The following is a 14,112-nucleotide window of genomic DNA, read 5'->3' as shown; positions in this document are numbered from 1 at the left end:
CCTTGGTGCTGACTGTGGACGCTCAGTCAGTGATTGGGCTGCGTGATCAGACTCTGTCCAAGTACCAATGTATCTGTAACTGTAGCCCTATAACATCATAATAAATACCCTAAGACGTGATATCATATTGTAATTCTATCGAAACCAACGTATATTATATTCTGTAAGAAATTGTTCTTTTAAAACTTTTTACAACCACCCATGTAAGCTTAAAATGTATTTATTTTTACACAAAAAAGTGTATAGACCTATATACATTTCAATTGAGTTTTTAAACATTTGTATAACCGCAAAAGTTTAGTGGGCTAAGCGCACGATAGCGATCAGAGATGCGGGAATCACTGTCTGTGATAAAACAAAATGATGCTTACTCATAGTTTATCAATGTATTATAGGCCTATATGATTAACACCACAAATAAATATTTTAGTGTCCTGTTTAAAAGTAGGCTCTTTTTTAAAAACCTTCCAACAGAAAATATTTTTTGAAAGTTATTTTTATAGGTCATTAGCCACCCAAGCACTCGTTATGTGTGAATATGAATCTGAAATACTGATACAGATAAGAGTAGCAAGCAGGACCCTCCCACATCGTCGGATCAATGGTCCAGTCAAAACAAGCCTGAGTTTTTTCGCAACAGCGCCTCGACTATATAAAGGCAGGTAGAGCTGCTATCCAGCGCTGAACGAGCCACACACTCTACACCTATTCACTACTTTACCTCACTCTTCTGTTCATCTGCACGTTCACACCCCGTCCGTCCGGATGAGTTATTCGATAGACACTATAGGGAGTCCCTACCGGAGGGTGATGGACACCAGGACGAGCTATTCGAGCCCCTCTAGCGGGTTCCGCTCCCAGACCTGGTCGAGGGCAAGCCCGAGTTCTTCTTCCTACAAGAGAACCTTCAACGTCCCGGTGGCGCGAGCTTACGGCTCAACGGTTCTGAGCTCCACTGACAGCCTTGATTTCACTCAGACCTCCATCCTCAATGGAGACTACAAGCGCTCCAATGAGAAGGAACAACTCCAGGGACTCAACGACCGCTTCGCGGGCTACATCGACAAGGTGCACTTTCTGGAGCAGCAGAACCAGCAGATCGAGGCGGAGATCCAGGCACTGCGGCAGAAGCAGGTGTCGCAGTCTCAGCTGGGCGAACTTTACGACCAAGAGCTGCAGGAGTTGCGCTCCATGCTGGAGCAGATCCACAACGAGAAGGCGCAGATCCAACTGGACACCGACCACATTGAAGTAGACATCCAGCGCCTTAGGGACCGCTTCGATGAGGAAGCCCGCATCAGGGAAGAGACGGAAGCGATCGTCCGTGCCCTGAAGAAGGACATGGGCGACTCAGCACTCGTCAAAGCAGAGTTGGAGAAGAAAGTGCAGTCCCTGCAGGACGAGATCGCGTTTATTCGCAACAACCACCAAGAGGAGCTCAGCGATCTGTTAGCGCAGGTGCAGGCGTCGCAGATCACCGTGGAGAAGAGGGACTACCAGAAGACGGATATCACCGATGCGCTGCGTGAGATTCGCTCGCAGCTGGAGGGCCACTCGACGCAAAACCTCCAGCAGGTGGAAGACTGGTTCGTGTGCCGCTACTCGAAACTCACGGAGGCCGCTGAGCAAAATAAAGGCGCCATCAAATCCGCACGGGACGAGATCGCAGATTATCGCCGCCAGTTACAGTCCAAAACCATCGAGTTGGAGTCTGTCCGAGGAACCAAAGAGTCTCTGGAGAGGCAGCTGAACGACATAGAGGACCGACACAACAATGACCTTTCCAGCCTTCAGGTAGGCTACATAATCATATGCTTTACACATTGGGCATTTCTAGCATAACATTTAATTTTGGCATTTCAACAAAAAGGGAGTTTAATATTCAAGTCTGATCCTCCAAATGTGCGTTGTTTTATAAGTGCTTTAAAGTGCACTGAATTGTGAAAAACATTACCGTATCTAATAGTGTTTTTGTGTGTGTGTGTGTGTGTGTGTGTGTTGATAATCTAAAATAATGTTGTTCGATTTAAGAATATGCCATTTAAAAACTATTATCGTTAGACCACTACTCTGAACATTGTGGTGGACAATGGTTGCAGCCTTTGCTGCAGTAGTCCCTCATAAATCACTTTGACTTTTAAAATGTGTTGCAGCTCTCTTCAATAAAATCAAGTCGCAGTTAAGTCTGCATGACTGTTTAATGCTATTTCCTCCAAGCTCACTACTGTAGAGTATGAAAAGCCGAGAAATGGACATTCACCAGAGGATTTGCGTATGATGGTTGTTCATTACATCATAGGTGCAGTGGAATGGTGTTAGAAAGGGTTAAGGAGAGACAGACACCCACAATGCAGTCTCCCCTGAATGTTTGCTGAGTCAGAGCAGAGGCAGGGTTTGCTCATTGGTCCTGGAATCACCCAATGCACATAAACTCAATGCACCTACTGATTGTCCTTGAAGCCATACAGTGATGCTGTGAATTATAATTGAATTGGTGCAGTGAGAGTATGAGCATCACACCCACAAAGAGTTCCTTGTAGCATGTGAAGAATATGCATAAACAAATGATTATCTTGAGAATATGACAGTTTTTTTTTTCTTTCAGTCTTCAGCAATAGATTTATTTGACTAAGCTGTCACAATATTTTCTCTGACTCAGGAAACCATCCACCAGCTGGAAAATGAACTCAAGAGCACGAAATGGGAGATGGCACGGCATCTTCGTGAATACCAGGACCTCTTGAATGTCAAAATGGCACTAGATATTGAGATTGCAGCGTACAGGTAAGATTGGGATCAATTTTGCAAATGAGTATGGTGTAAATGCTATTTATTTGTACTTATTATTAATATATTCATATTATTATTAGAATATTATATATTATATTATAATATTATCAATATCATTTATTATTATTAATAATTGTGAGTAATATGTATTGATATTATATAATATATAATATTTTATTATTTAAATATTTTGAGCAATATTTATTATTTATTAACAATTTTTAAAAATATGTATTATTATTATTATATTTAACTTTTTTTGTTTAACATTTAATATTTTATTTAAATATCTCATTTATAAACCATGCAAATGAGAATATATATTATTTTATGAAAAGAATTTGTATTTCTTTAACATGCAATTATTTGTATTTCGACAAATTTTGTAGAAATTGTAGAATTGTAGAAGAAAAAAAATATTTCAGAGAAAATTTTACATATAATTTTGATAATAGCCTAAACCACAATTGTATCTCCATCTTTTATGCCTTTCGTTTTTTACGTAGAAAACTTCTTGAAGGAGAGGAGAGCCACTTTAGCACTTTCCCATATCGCCAGACCATCACCAAAGGCCCCAAGGTCAAAAGTGAGCCGCCTAAACTTAAAGTGCAACACAAGTTTGTGGAGGAGATCATCGAGGAGACGAGGGTGGAGGATGAGAAGTCTGAGATGGATGAGGCTTTGGCTGAGATGGCAGAGGAGTTGTCAGCTGCCAAAGAGGAAGATGAAGGAGAGGAGAAGGGAGAGGCCGAGGGTGAAGAAGGTGGTGATGAGGAAGGAGAGAAAGGAGAGGAAGGTGAAGGTGAGGCGGAAGAAGAAGAGGAGGAAGTGGTTGCCTCAACCCAAGCCAAAGTAGCCTCTGGAGCCCCTGCTGAGGATGAAGAGGAAGGAGAGAAAGAAGGAGGTGATGAAGAACAAGAAGAAGAAGCTGGAAAGGGTGATGAGGAGGAAGAGAAAGGAGAGGAGGAAAAGGAGGGTGAGGAGGACAAGAAAGAGGACGATGCAGAGGATGAAGCAGAAGAAACTAAGTCACCCAAAGCAAAGGCCTCTCCTGAGAGTGAGAAAGCAGAAGAGAAGCAGGCCAGCGGAGGAGAAGAAGAAGGAGAAGAAGAGGGTGATGAGAAAGATGAGGCAGATGCAGGTAGCGACAAAGGATCAACGGATGAAAAAGAAGCCGAAGCAAAGGAGCAGCCTAAGAAAGCAGAAACCGAAACGGCAAAGGAAGACAAGAAGGGAAAAGAGGAGAAAGAAGAGCCCAAATCTGAAAAAGACAATGCAACTGTGACAGAAACCAAGACGGAGACGCCTAAACCAGAATCTCCAAAGAGTGAGAGTCCAAAGAGTGAGAGTCCAAAGAGCGAAAGCCCGAAGGAGACACCTAAAACAGAGACTCCAAAAAAGGAAGCCCCCAAAAGTGAGTCTCCCAAGACTGAGAGTCCTAAGAAAGAGGAACCTAAGGAAGAACCACCCAAGAAAGAGGCGCCAAAGTCAGAACCACCGAAAGCTGAAGCTAAAGAAGATTCCCCAAAGCCAGCAGATGAGAAAAAGAGTGAACCAGAAAAAAAGCCTGAAGATAAAAAGAAAGAGGCAACCGTGAATGGAGACATGGCCAAGAAAGACGAGAAGAAAGAGTCCGATAAGGTGGTCTCCAACGGAGTGGATGAGAGCCCAACCAAAGATGAATCGAGCCAGAGGGTGGTCATCACCAAGACGGTGGAGACCATCACGACTGGGGAGGGCGGAGTCAAACAAGTCACAAAAACTGTTACCGTCACCGAGAAAGGAGAAGAGGTGGAGGAGAGCGTCCAGGAAAAAGTCTCCAAAACCCCGGAGAAAGCCGTGAAGTCCACTGAAGCAGATTAGGCCCGAGCGTACAGCTATAGCCGACTGAAGAGGAACGAGGGAGGAGGCATTCAAGCAATCAACACAAAATGAACATAACGAAGAAATCATAGAGCTCAACAGATGTACCTAATTACATTAACCACACTAAACAAAAACAAGCATAGAGAGAAGCCACAAGATGCGGCAAGCTAAAAAAATGCATGTTGAGTGACAGCTTTAAATGGGTTCTGCTGCGTATGTGGTCCGGGACGCCGGGGACTCACTTTCACTTTTGTTCAAACTGCAATACCTGGGGGAGGGGGGCGGTCACTTGAATGTGGCATCTGCATGCCAGCTCAGGGGGAGCGCGCTCCTCGTTCTTTGAGATAGAATAATAACCACCCTAATATAAAATACTCGCGGAGTGGTGGGGAATGACATTTGCTTCAAGTTAGGGTAACAAGGGTCGTAGAGATATGTTCTTCTGACAAAGTAGCCTTATACATATTATTATTGCGAGGACACCAACTGAGCCAAAAATGTAAAAAATCAAAATACAAAAAAAGGACGAAGGCGATGGTGAAAATAGCCCATGGTCATATACACTCAGTACATAAAGCAACTAAGAAACTCTTAGCCTTAAACATGCTTTTTACCGTTGTCAGTTATGTTTACCTGATGAGTGCATTTGAAAATAAACCTGTCAATGCGCACATACATTCTTGTATGCATAGGATTGACTTGAATTCAACTACTTACCGTTAATGAGGTGCTACCGTTTGCTGTCCCATGTCTTTGTTCCTCTGAATGAATTTCTCAGCAGCATTTGCTCAATAAACATCATATTAAAAAATATATATATATTTGTTGTCTTTTTTCCTCATGTGGTATGCATTTGGCATGCATGCCTTTTTAATGCACATTATTTGAGAGTGTGCATGGTTTACATAATATTCTTCGTAAGAGATAAGAGAATAATACTATCAACGTTCACTGCAAGTTCTGAGTGATTGCCTTTGGAAAAAAATGTCTTTAAGTTTGTTTTAAACATGGCAGCAAGTAAATTCAAAAGTGAAAAAGAACATCAACAAATGAAAAATGAAAAAAATTATCCATAAAATCATATACAAATTATATATATATATATGTACAGTTGTGGTCAGAATTATTAGCACCCCTGGTAAATATGATCAAAGATGGCTGTAAAAATAAATCTGCGTTGTTTATCCTTTTGATATTTCATTCATGTTTCATAAAATAAAAGTAAAATAATTGAAAGTGTGGAGAAAATCACATTATGAAATAAACGTTTTTCTCCAAACACATGTTGGCCACAATTATTGGCATCCCTATAATCTTTTATGAGTAAAATATCTCTGAAGTATATTCCCATTAATATTTACCTTTTTTTTAGCACACCAGTGTGACTAGGAACATGCAATTGTCTAGCTATGACTTCTGGTTTCATGGGAGTTTAAATATGAGGAAACACAAAGGCCAAATTCCCTTAATCATTCATCACAATGAGTAAAACCAAAGAATATAGTTCTGATGTTCATCAAAAGATTGTTGAGCATCACAAAATAGAAAGTGGCTGTAAGAAAATAGCTAAAGAATTGAAAATCCCCATTTTGAGCATCAGGGCAATAATTAAGAAGTTCCAATCAACTAAAGATGTTACGAATCTGCCAGGAAGAGGATGTGTGTCTATATTGTCTTAATGCACAGTACAGTGAGGAGGAGAGTTCACAGAAGGATCACAGATGGAGAATTGCAGAGATGAGTTGAATCTTGGGGTCAGAAAGCCCAATTATTATTATTTTTTAAATCAAACAACCCCTACATCCCCACATGTTGTTTGGGAGGGTTTTAAGAAAATTCCTCCTCGCTCATCCAAAAACAAACTCCAGCAAATTCAGTTGTCAGACACGACTGGAACTTTAAACGGGACAGGGTTCTATGGTCAGTTGAAACTAAAAAAATAGCTTTTTGGCAGCAAACCCATCTGAACCCATCATAAAAAGTACCCCATGCCCACAGTTAAATATAATATCTTATATATTATTACTCTTGTCAGGTGTTCTCCAAACTCATCAGGCATTGTAGGAGAAAACTCAGATGTTATCTTGGCAAAAGGAGATTGCAAAAAGTATTTAATAAAAGGGTGCCAATAATTATGGCCAACGTGTTTTGGAGAAAAGCATTTATTTCATAATGTTATTTACCAATTTCAATTCATTTACTTCAATGAAAGGTTAGAATTTTGGAATTGTTTTGAATAAAAGATCAAAAGGATAAACAATGCAGATTTATTTTTACAACCATCTTTGATCATATTTACCAGGGGTGCCATTAATTCTGACCACATGTACTGTGTGAACTGATATCGCAATTTATTTTACAAAAATAATTTCCAGAGATTAAACAATTAGGTATATACACTCACCTAAAGGATTATTAGGAACACCATACTAATACTGTGTTTGACCCCCTTTAGCCTTCAGAACTGCCTTAATTCTACGTGGCATTGATTCAACAAGGTGCTGAAAGCATTCTTTAGAAATGTTGGCCTATATTGATAGGATAGCATCTTGCAGTTGATGGAGATTTGTGGGATGCACATCCAGGGCACGAAGCTCCCGTTCCACCACATCCCAAAGATGCTCTATTGGGTTGAGATATGGTGACTGTGGGGGCCATTTTAGTACAGTGAACTCATTGTCATGTTCAAGAAACCAATTTGAAATGATTCGAGCTTTGTGACATGGTGCATTATCCTGCTGGAAGTAGCCATCAGAGGATGGGTACATGGTGGCCATAAAGGGATGGACATGGTCAGAAACAATGCTCAGGTAGGCCGTGGCATTTAAACGATGCCCAATTGGCACTAAGGGGCCTAAAGTGTGCCAAGAAAACATCCCCCACACCATTACACCACCACCATCAGCCTGCACAGTGGTAACAAGGCATGATGGATCCATGTTCTCATTCTGTTTATGCCACATTCTGACTCTAACATCTGAATGTCTCAACAGAAATCGAGACTCATCAGACCAGGCAACATTTTTCCAGTCTTCAACTGTCCAATTTTGGTGAGCTCTTGCCAATTGTAGCCTCTTTTTCCTATATGTAGTGGAGATGAGTGGTACCCGGTGGAGTCTTCTGCTGTTGTAGCCCATCCGCCTCAAGGTTGTGCGTGTTGTGGCTTCACAAATGCTTTGCTGCATACCTCGGTTGTAACGAGTGGTTATTTCAGTCAAAGTTGCTGTTCTATCAGCTTGAATCAGTCGGCCCATTCTCCTCTGACCTCTAGCATCAACAAGGCATTTTCGCCCACAGGACTGCTGCATACTGGATGTTTTTCCCTTCCCTTTTCACACCATTCTTTGTAAACCCTAGAAATGGTTGTGCGTGAAAATCCCAGAAACTGAGCAGATTGTGAAATACTCAGACCGGCCCGTCTGGCACCAACAACCATGCCACGCTCAAAATTGCTTAAATCACCTTTCTTTCCCATTCTGACATTCAGTTTGGAGTTCAGGAGATTGTCTTGACCAGGACCACACCCCTAAATGCATTGAAGCAACTGCCATGTGATTGGTTGATTAGATAATTGCATTAATGAGAAATTGAACAGGTGTTCCTAATAATCCTTTAGGTGAGTGTATATATATATATATAAATGATCAAATATATATACACATAGGTCTATGTGTGAACTGATATCACAATTTATTTTACAAAAAAGTTAAACAATTATATACCTAATTGTTTATCAGTTCACACAATAGATATAAGAAGACATCAGCCACACCACAAGCCACTTCCTTTAACTGTTAGACTGGTCAGGTGATTAAAATGTGACAGTAATGCAGATTTTTCACGACACATGTAATGTATATTGTTTGTCTCTGTTGTTAAAATAAATTTAAAAAAAATTCTGATTATTGTGATTCATCAGATTTTTAGTTTTAGTCAAGATCAACAACTTAAAGATCTCCCTAAAATTATTTATATCATGTATTTTTTATTGTCATTTTTATTGAATGCTCTATAGAATCATCAGTGTAAGTATCTGCGATGGTATGCTTTTAAATGAAAGTAATTGGCAATACTAGTGTGGCTGTGTGTGAGACCATTTGCATAATGTTGCTGCAGGCAAAGTGCCTTATCAGTGATATATGATACATATTACTCACAAACAGATTACTTTTTCAAGTAACTAGTAAAGTAACGCATTACTTTTAAAATTTAAAAGCAAAATATCTGAGATACTTTTTCAAATAAGTAATGTAAGCTACTTTGTTTTCCCATTTATTGACTGACAGCTCTCATCTCCATGTTGAGACAAATCGAAGTGCAGAGGCGTTGTGTGTAAACATGATGGTTGTTGTAGTTCTAGACTAAATGTGAGCGTGCATTTATCTCACTTGCACAAAAAAAGATTCAATATTTCTCAAAATGAATAAAATCAGTGAAATGCAGAATCAGAATAGGCTACTATGCAAACCTCCAATGACTAAATATGTTAAATAAAACATGATTTTTTATGCATTTAATCTCACTTTATTGACCAATGTACTTGCTTCTGACCTTCGATGATTCAGTTAAACCATGAGCAAAAATTACAATAGATTTTTTTGTTTATAGGTAAAGTAAGTGTTAAACTTTTTTCTCCTGCATCCTATTCTCCCGTTATCCAGAACGGCAGCACACCTGACAGGTTTGCTTGAGCTGCGCCCTCTACTGTACAACCGTGAATTTGCATTTCCTTCCGCCTGAGGCTTATTGTTTCACTTTTGGTGTTAATGGGTCTTTACATTGACCCAAAAATATAACTTTTTTGTTATAAAAAAAAAAAAACAGACTAGGTGAGAAAAAGTAACGCAAAAGTAACATAACGCATTACTTTTCTAAAAAGTAATTAGTTACTTTTTAAGGGAGTAACGCAATATTGTAATGCATTACTTTTCAAAGTAACTTTCCCCAACACTACTCACAAATACATGTGATTTCAATGTACTGTAGTAAGTAAAACTCTAAATTTAAAGGAAAAATGCTCAATTTAACTGACATTAAAGACTGTGACTTGTCTTCAGAACAGAACCCAGGTTCCCATTTGACATTGTTTCTATGCACTATTATTTTATTTTTACTGTTAGTTTTATCTCCTCCTGATCTATGTGGATGTTTATGTACATACGTTTTCTGTAAAACACTGTTTTAAAGGATTTACTTTTTTAGAGGTAGTTTTGGAACCTTCTATTGTGTAGCTAAGAAGGTGTGTACACGTGCAATGAACAGTTTAATTAATGTTTCGTGCATCTAATTTAAATTAAAGGCATCCATTAAACTAAACAGACATTAGAGATCTTAATAAAGATCTTTTTTTGTTTATGAAGTTTTCCCACATTAGGCATTCTGCATCTACTTTTTTTCAATTAAATATACCACCTTTTTTGTATAACATTTACAAATGTTGCAGATTCATATCTTTTGAAAGTTTCAAAAGTCTAAAGGTATTCAGCAAACTAAACATAGGGTACTTCTGCATAAGGAAACTATTAAAAATGTATTACACCCACAAAAAATGTCAATGAAATAAATAAATCAGCAAAACATTTTGATCATCAAGAAGAAAGTTTTTATTGCACTGGCAGCAAAGATTCACTTATTGCAATCTATTTCAAGACTGATGCTACATTCAAAAATAGAATCTACTTCACAAACATACACTCACTCAGATATGCAGATCATCTCTGTAACATCAGACAAATATTCATCTGTTTTAAAAGCTGATAAGTTGACTTTAGTTTCAAACATTGTATTGCAATTTGCTCTGAGCTCCATTGGTATAGTAACAGACTGAAGGGAGACTAGAGAAGCAGGCCAGGCTACTGGTATTTGTGCTGTTATAGATACAACATTTTTACTTCTTTCCCTTGGGTTTCTCAGTCTCCTCTTTTCCCTTTTCCTGCTTCACACTTTCCTTTTTCTCACTCTTGCCTTTCTCACCATCGTCTTTTACCTTAGGCTTTTCTGACTCTACCTTTTCTTTTGCTTTTGGTTTCTCAGGCTCTTCCTTGCCTTTATCCTTTGACTCAGGTTCAGGTGCAGGTTCAGTCTTCTCTTTGGCTTTCTCTTTGGCTGGTTCAGGTTCTACTTCCTCTTTGGCTTTTTCAGCCTTAGGCTCAATTTTTTCCTTCTCTACCTTGTCTTTTTCTGTCTTAGTGTCTTCCTTGTCTGTCTCAGTCTCCTCTGTGGCCTTATCAGCACTTGTGTCAGCTTTCTCCTCACTTTTCTCTGTCTCAGTATCCTCCTGTGCAGCCACTTCCTCCTCCTCAGCTTTCTCTCCCTCTTTCTGCTCACCCTCTTCCCCGTCTCCCTCTTTTTCGTCACCTTCTTCCCCTTTAGCATCTTCCTTTTCTTCCTCTACCACATCCCCCTTTTCTTCTTCCTCTGCTGCAGCCTCGCCTTCCTCTTCCTGTTCAACGCCTGTTTAAAACAGTAATTTAGTTATGCACTTCTTGTCAACATTTTGAATAATAAAATATTTGTATTTATAATCTTGCATCTGAATCTTACCTTCCGCTTCCTCCTTTGTTTCGTCTTCCTCTTCCGCTTCCTCTTCCTTTACTTCCTCCTTTTCTTCTTCCTCTTTCTCCTCTTCTTCTTCTTCCTGGGTTGGACTGGCTGCAGATTCTTGAGCTTGACTGGATGTGATGACCTCATCAGCTGAGAGGGAGGCACTGATCAGGCGAGAACTAAGCATGTAGGGGGCTCCAGAGCTCATGCTGGACATTGAGAACATGGGCCGGGAGTAGACAGGACCAACCGAGTAAGCACCGACCATACCTCCCACACCCACATTGAAGCGAGACTCCTCCCCCTCAAGCAACTTCCTGCAAAAGATTACGTGACAAATCAGAAGAATCGAATCGAAATGAATCGAAATGACTGATGTCATGTTAGCAATCATACCTGTAAGCAGCTATCTCAATATCAAGGGCCATCTTGACATTGAGAAGATCTTGGTACTCTTTAAGGTATCTCGCCATTTCACCCTTAGTGGCTCGAAGTTCATCCTCAAGATCACTGATTGAATCCTGCAGGAAAGGATGGATGTTAAAATTATGGTTTGAGAGCACAAGATAACTAAAATAGAGGTTTCTAGAACTAACCTGCATGGCAGCAACCTCTGAGCTCTGCTTGTCCTCCACCTCCCTGAGCTGCCTCTCCAGAGACTCATTCAGGCCCTTGCAGGCATCGATCTCAAGGACACATGCCTGCAGCTGGCGGCGATACTCTCCTGCTTCATCCTTGGAGTTCCTCATTGCGTCACTGTGGTGCGCCACGCTCTCCGTCAGGTGGCCCATCTTCCCGCGGAACCATTCTTCAGCTGAATGGATGTTCTTGGCTGCCAGCTTCTCATACTGGGCTCTGATGTCCCGCAGGGCGCTGGACAAATCGGGCTTGGCGGTCTCCGCTTCGACGGCGATCTGAGCTCCATACTGAATCTGGGCCTGCAGCTCTGAGATCTCACCCTCATGGACCTTCTTCAGGAACCCCAGCTCATTTAGCAATATATCAACCTTTTTCTCCAGCTCCACCTGGGCCAGAGTGCTGTCGTCGGCCTCCTTGCGTGCCTCCAGAAGCCTGCCTTCGCTGTCCTCACGGGCAACCACCTCTTCCTCGTAGCTGGCCTGCAGGCCCCTCAAGGCATCTTCCATGCTCTCACGGTGGCTCAGCGCGGCCTGCCTCTCCATGCGGGCCTCCTCGACGGCGGTTCTCAGAGAGCGGACCTCCTGCTCGTACAGGCCCCTCAGGCGGGACGGCTCCACGTGCCTCTGCCTCAGCATTAGCAGCTCAGTCTCCAGGGCACGGTTCTGCTGCTCTAGTTCATGGACACGCTCAATGTAACCGGCAAAGCGGTCATTGAGCTCTTGCATCTGGGCCTTCTCCTGAGTTCGCACTGTCCGGAATTCGGAGCTTACCTGGGCAGCGTGGCTGATGTCCATTTCCACGGAGCGGCCAGCGCTGCTCAGCAGGAGACCGGCGGAGCTCCGTCCGGGGGAGGCATAGTGGAGGCGAGAGGAGAGAGAAGGGGTATGGGTGGAGAACGTGGTGCGAGAACGACCACGCTGAGAGACCCGGGGGCTGCTCTCCACATACCAGCGCTTGTAAGAGGACGAGAAGTAGGGGTCAAACCCGACGGCACTCATGGCTCCAAGGACAAGCTGCTCTGTGCCTCTCGGTACCACAGTCAGCTCGAACTGCCTTCAAACACTGATCTGCTGCTCCTACCGCAGTCAGTGCAGCTTATATAGCCAGAAAGAAGCTCTGACGCAAGTGATTTTCTAAACTCTGACAATGCAGTATCAATAGCAGCGTTAGAGAGAGAGACAGAGAGAGGGAGAGAGCTATGCGCAGTTGTGTGCAAGTACGAGTGTAACACGATTTTGTTAATAAATTGAGGTTTTTGCTCTGAAATTATCATACATTTTCATAATTATATGTTTAAGTTCACTCTGTGACTGCCACCAAGGTCAAGAGGCTAAAATTAAGCCAATTAGTATTTGCATTGTGCATCGTCACATTATTTTAACATAATTTAATTATGAAACATAGAGGTTAAAAATATATACATACAGCACATGGTTTCCACTGCAGATATAGAGATGAAAGCAGGAGGCAGGAGGAAGAGAGGAAAGGGGAGGGAGGGAGGGGGGGTCAGGAAAAGAAGTGAGGAATGGTTACAGCTCTATTTTCAGTGCTTTACCTGTGGAAACACACCATCGCCTCTGCTGGATTTGAGAGGTATTACACACAATAAAAAAGAAGTCAATGTTTTTACTTATGCAGACTCAATTGTTTTTTAAATGGCAGTTAAGATCATGGAATGTTTTATTATAAACATACACACGTATGTAAACATTGCATGAACATACATTCATTTATTTAATTAAAATGTAATTCCAAAGCTGAATTACAACAATTTAAAAAGATGTGTTAAAGATATGTTTATGCAGGGTTTATATAATATTGATAATATCACACATAAACAATTGTGTGTAGCCTATATAATATATATATATATATATATATATATATAATCTTTTTTTTTCATTATTCTTCTTCATTATTACTAGTTAACATTACTTAAATCATCAGGGGGTATTTCAAGTAAAACATACTTTAAGCCATAGAAAAAGCTTGGAAACTCCTGCTGTACTGTACATTATGGAGCCTCCACATGCTCTCTCTCTACATTTCAGCTACAGCCTTTACTGATGGCCTCTTACTAGCCTCTGAGATCTAGGCTGACTCTGATCTTTGCACTTTTACTCCACACCTCTCAGTTTAAAAGTCATGTTGCTATTTCGAATCCTTTCATGACCTCTGCCCTTCGAGCAGTAGATAGATATCCGGTCCGCCCCCTTACACATAAGAGTCAATAGGAATGTTCAACTGTCATTCTGAAAGTGAAACATTGTGATT

At 41.0% G+C, this 14,112-nt stretch overlaps 3 protein-coding genes across 3 annotated transcripts in view; 1 reads left to right on the top strand and 2 right to left on the bottom strand.

Annotated features, from left to right (window-relative positions):
* Positions 1 to 14,112, bottom strand: part of rpl17 (ribosomal protein L17) — a 138,882-nt gene that overhangs the window by 24,781 nt on the left and 99,989 nt on the right. The window lies entirely within an intron of this gene.
* Positions 716 to 5,186, top strand: nefma (neurofilament medium chain a). Its single transcript, XM_056268228.1, has 3 exons — positions 716 to 1,794; positions 2,660 to 2,784; positions 3,297 to 5,186. Exons 1-3 carry the CDS (start codon positions 766 to 768, stop codon positions 4,651 to 4,653), a joined length of 2,511 nt encoding a protein of 836 aa, XP_056124203.1. The 5' UTR covers positions 716 to 765; the 3' UTR covers positions 4,654 to 5,186.
* nefla (neurofilament light chain a) lies at positions 10,403 to 12,963 on the bottom strand. The gene is made up of 4 exons (XM_056268231.1): positions 11,796 to 12,963; positions 11,596 to 11,720; positions 11,200 to 11,516; positions 10,403 to 11,109 (listed from the first exon to the last, which is right to left on the bottom strand). Exons 1-4 carry the CDS (start codon positions 12,834 to 12,836, stop codon positions 10,544 to 10,546), a joined length of 2,049 nt encoding a protein of 682 aa, XP_056124206.1. The 5' UTR covers positions 12,837 to 12,963; the 3' UTR covers positions 10,403 to 10,543.

The sequence above is a fragment of the Rhinichthys klamathensis genome, unplaced genomic scaffold (genome assembly GCF_029890125.1).
Source record: "Rhinichthys klamathensis goyatoka isolate OS25496 unplaced genomic scaffold, OSU_Roscu_1.1 h1tg000270l_1, whole genome shotgun sequence".
Lineage (NCBI taxonomy): Eukaryota > Metazoa > Chordata > Actinopteri > Cypriniformes > Leuciscidae > Rhinichthys > Rhinichthys klamathensis.
Note: the sequence above shows the minus strand (reverse complement) of the source record. Positions and strands in the feature narration are given on the sequence as shown.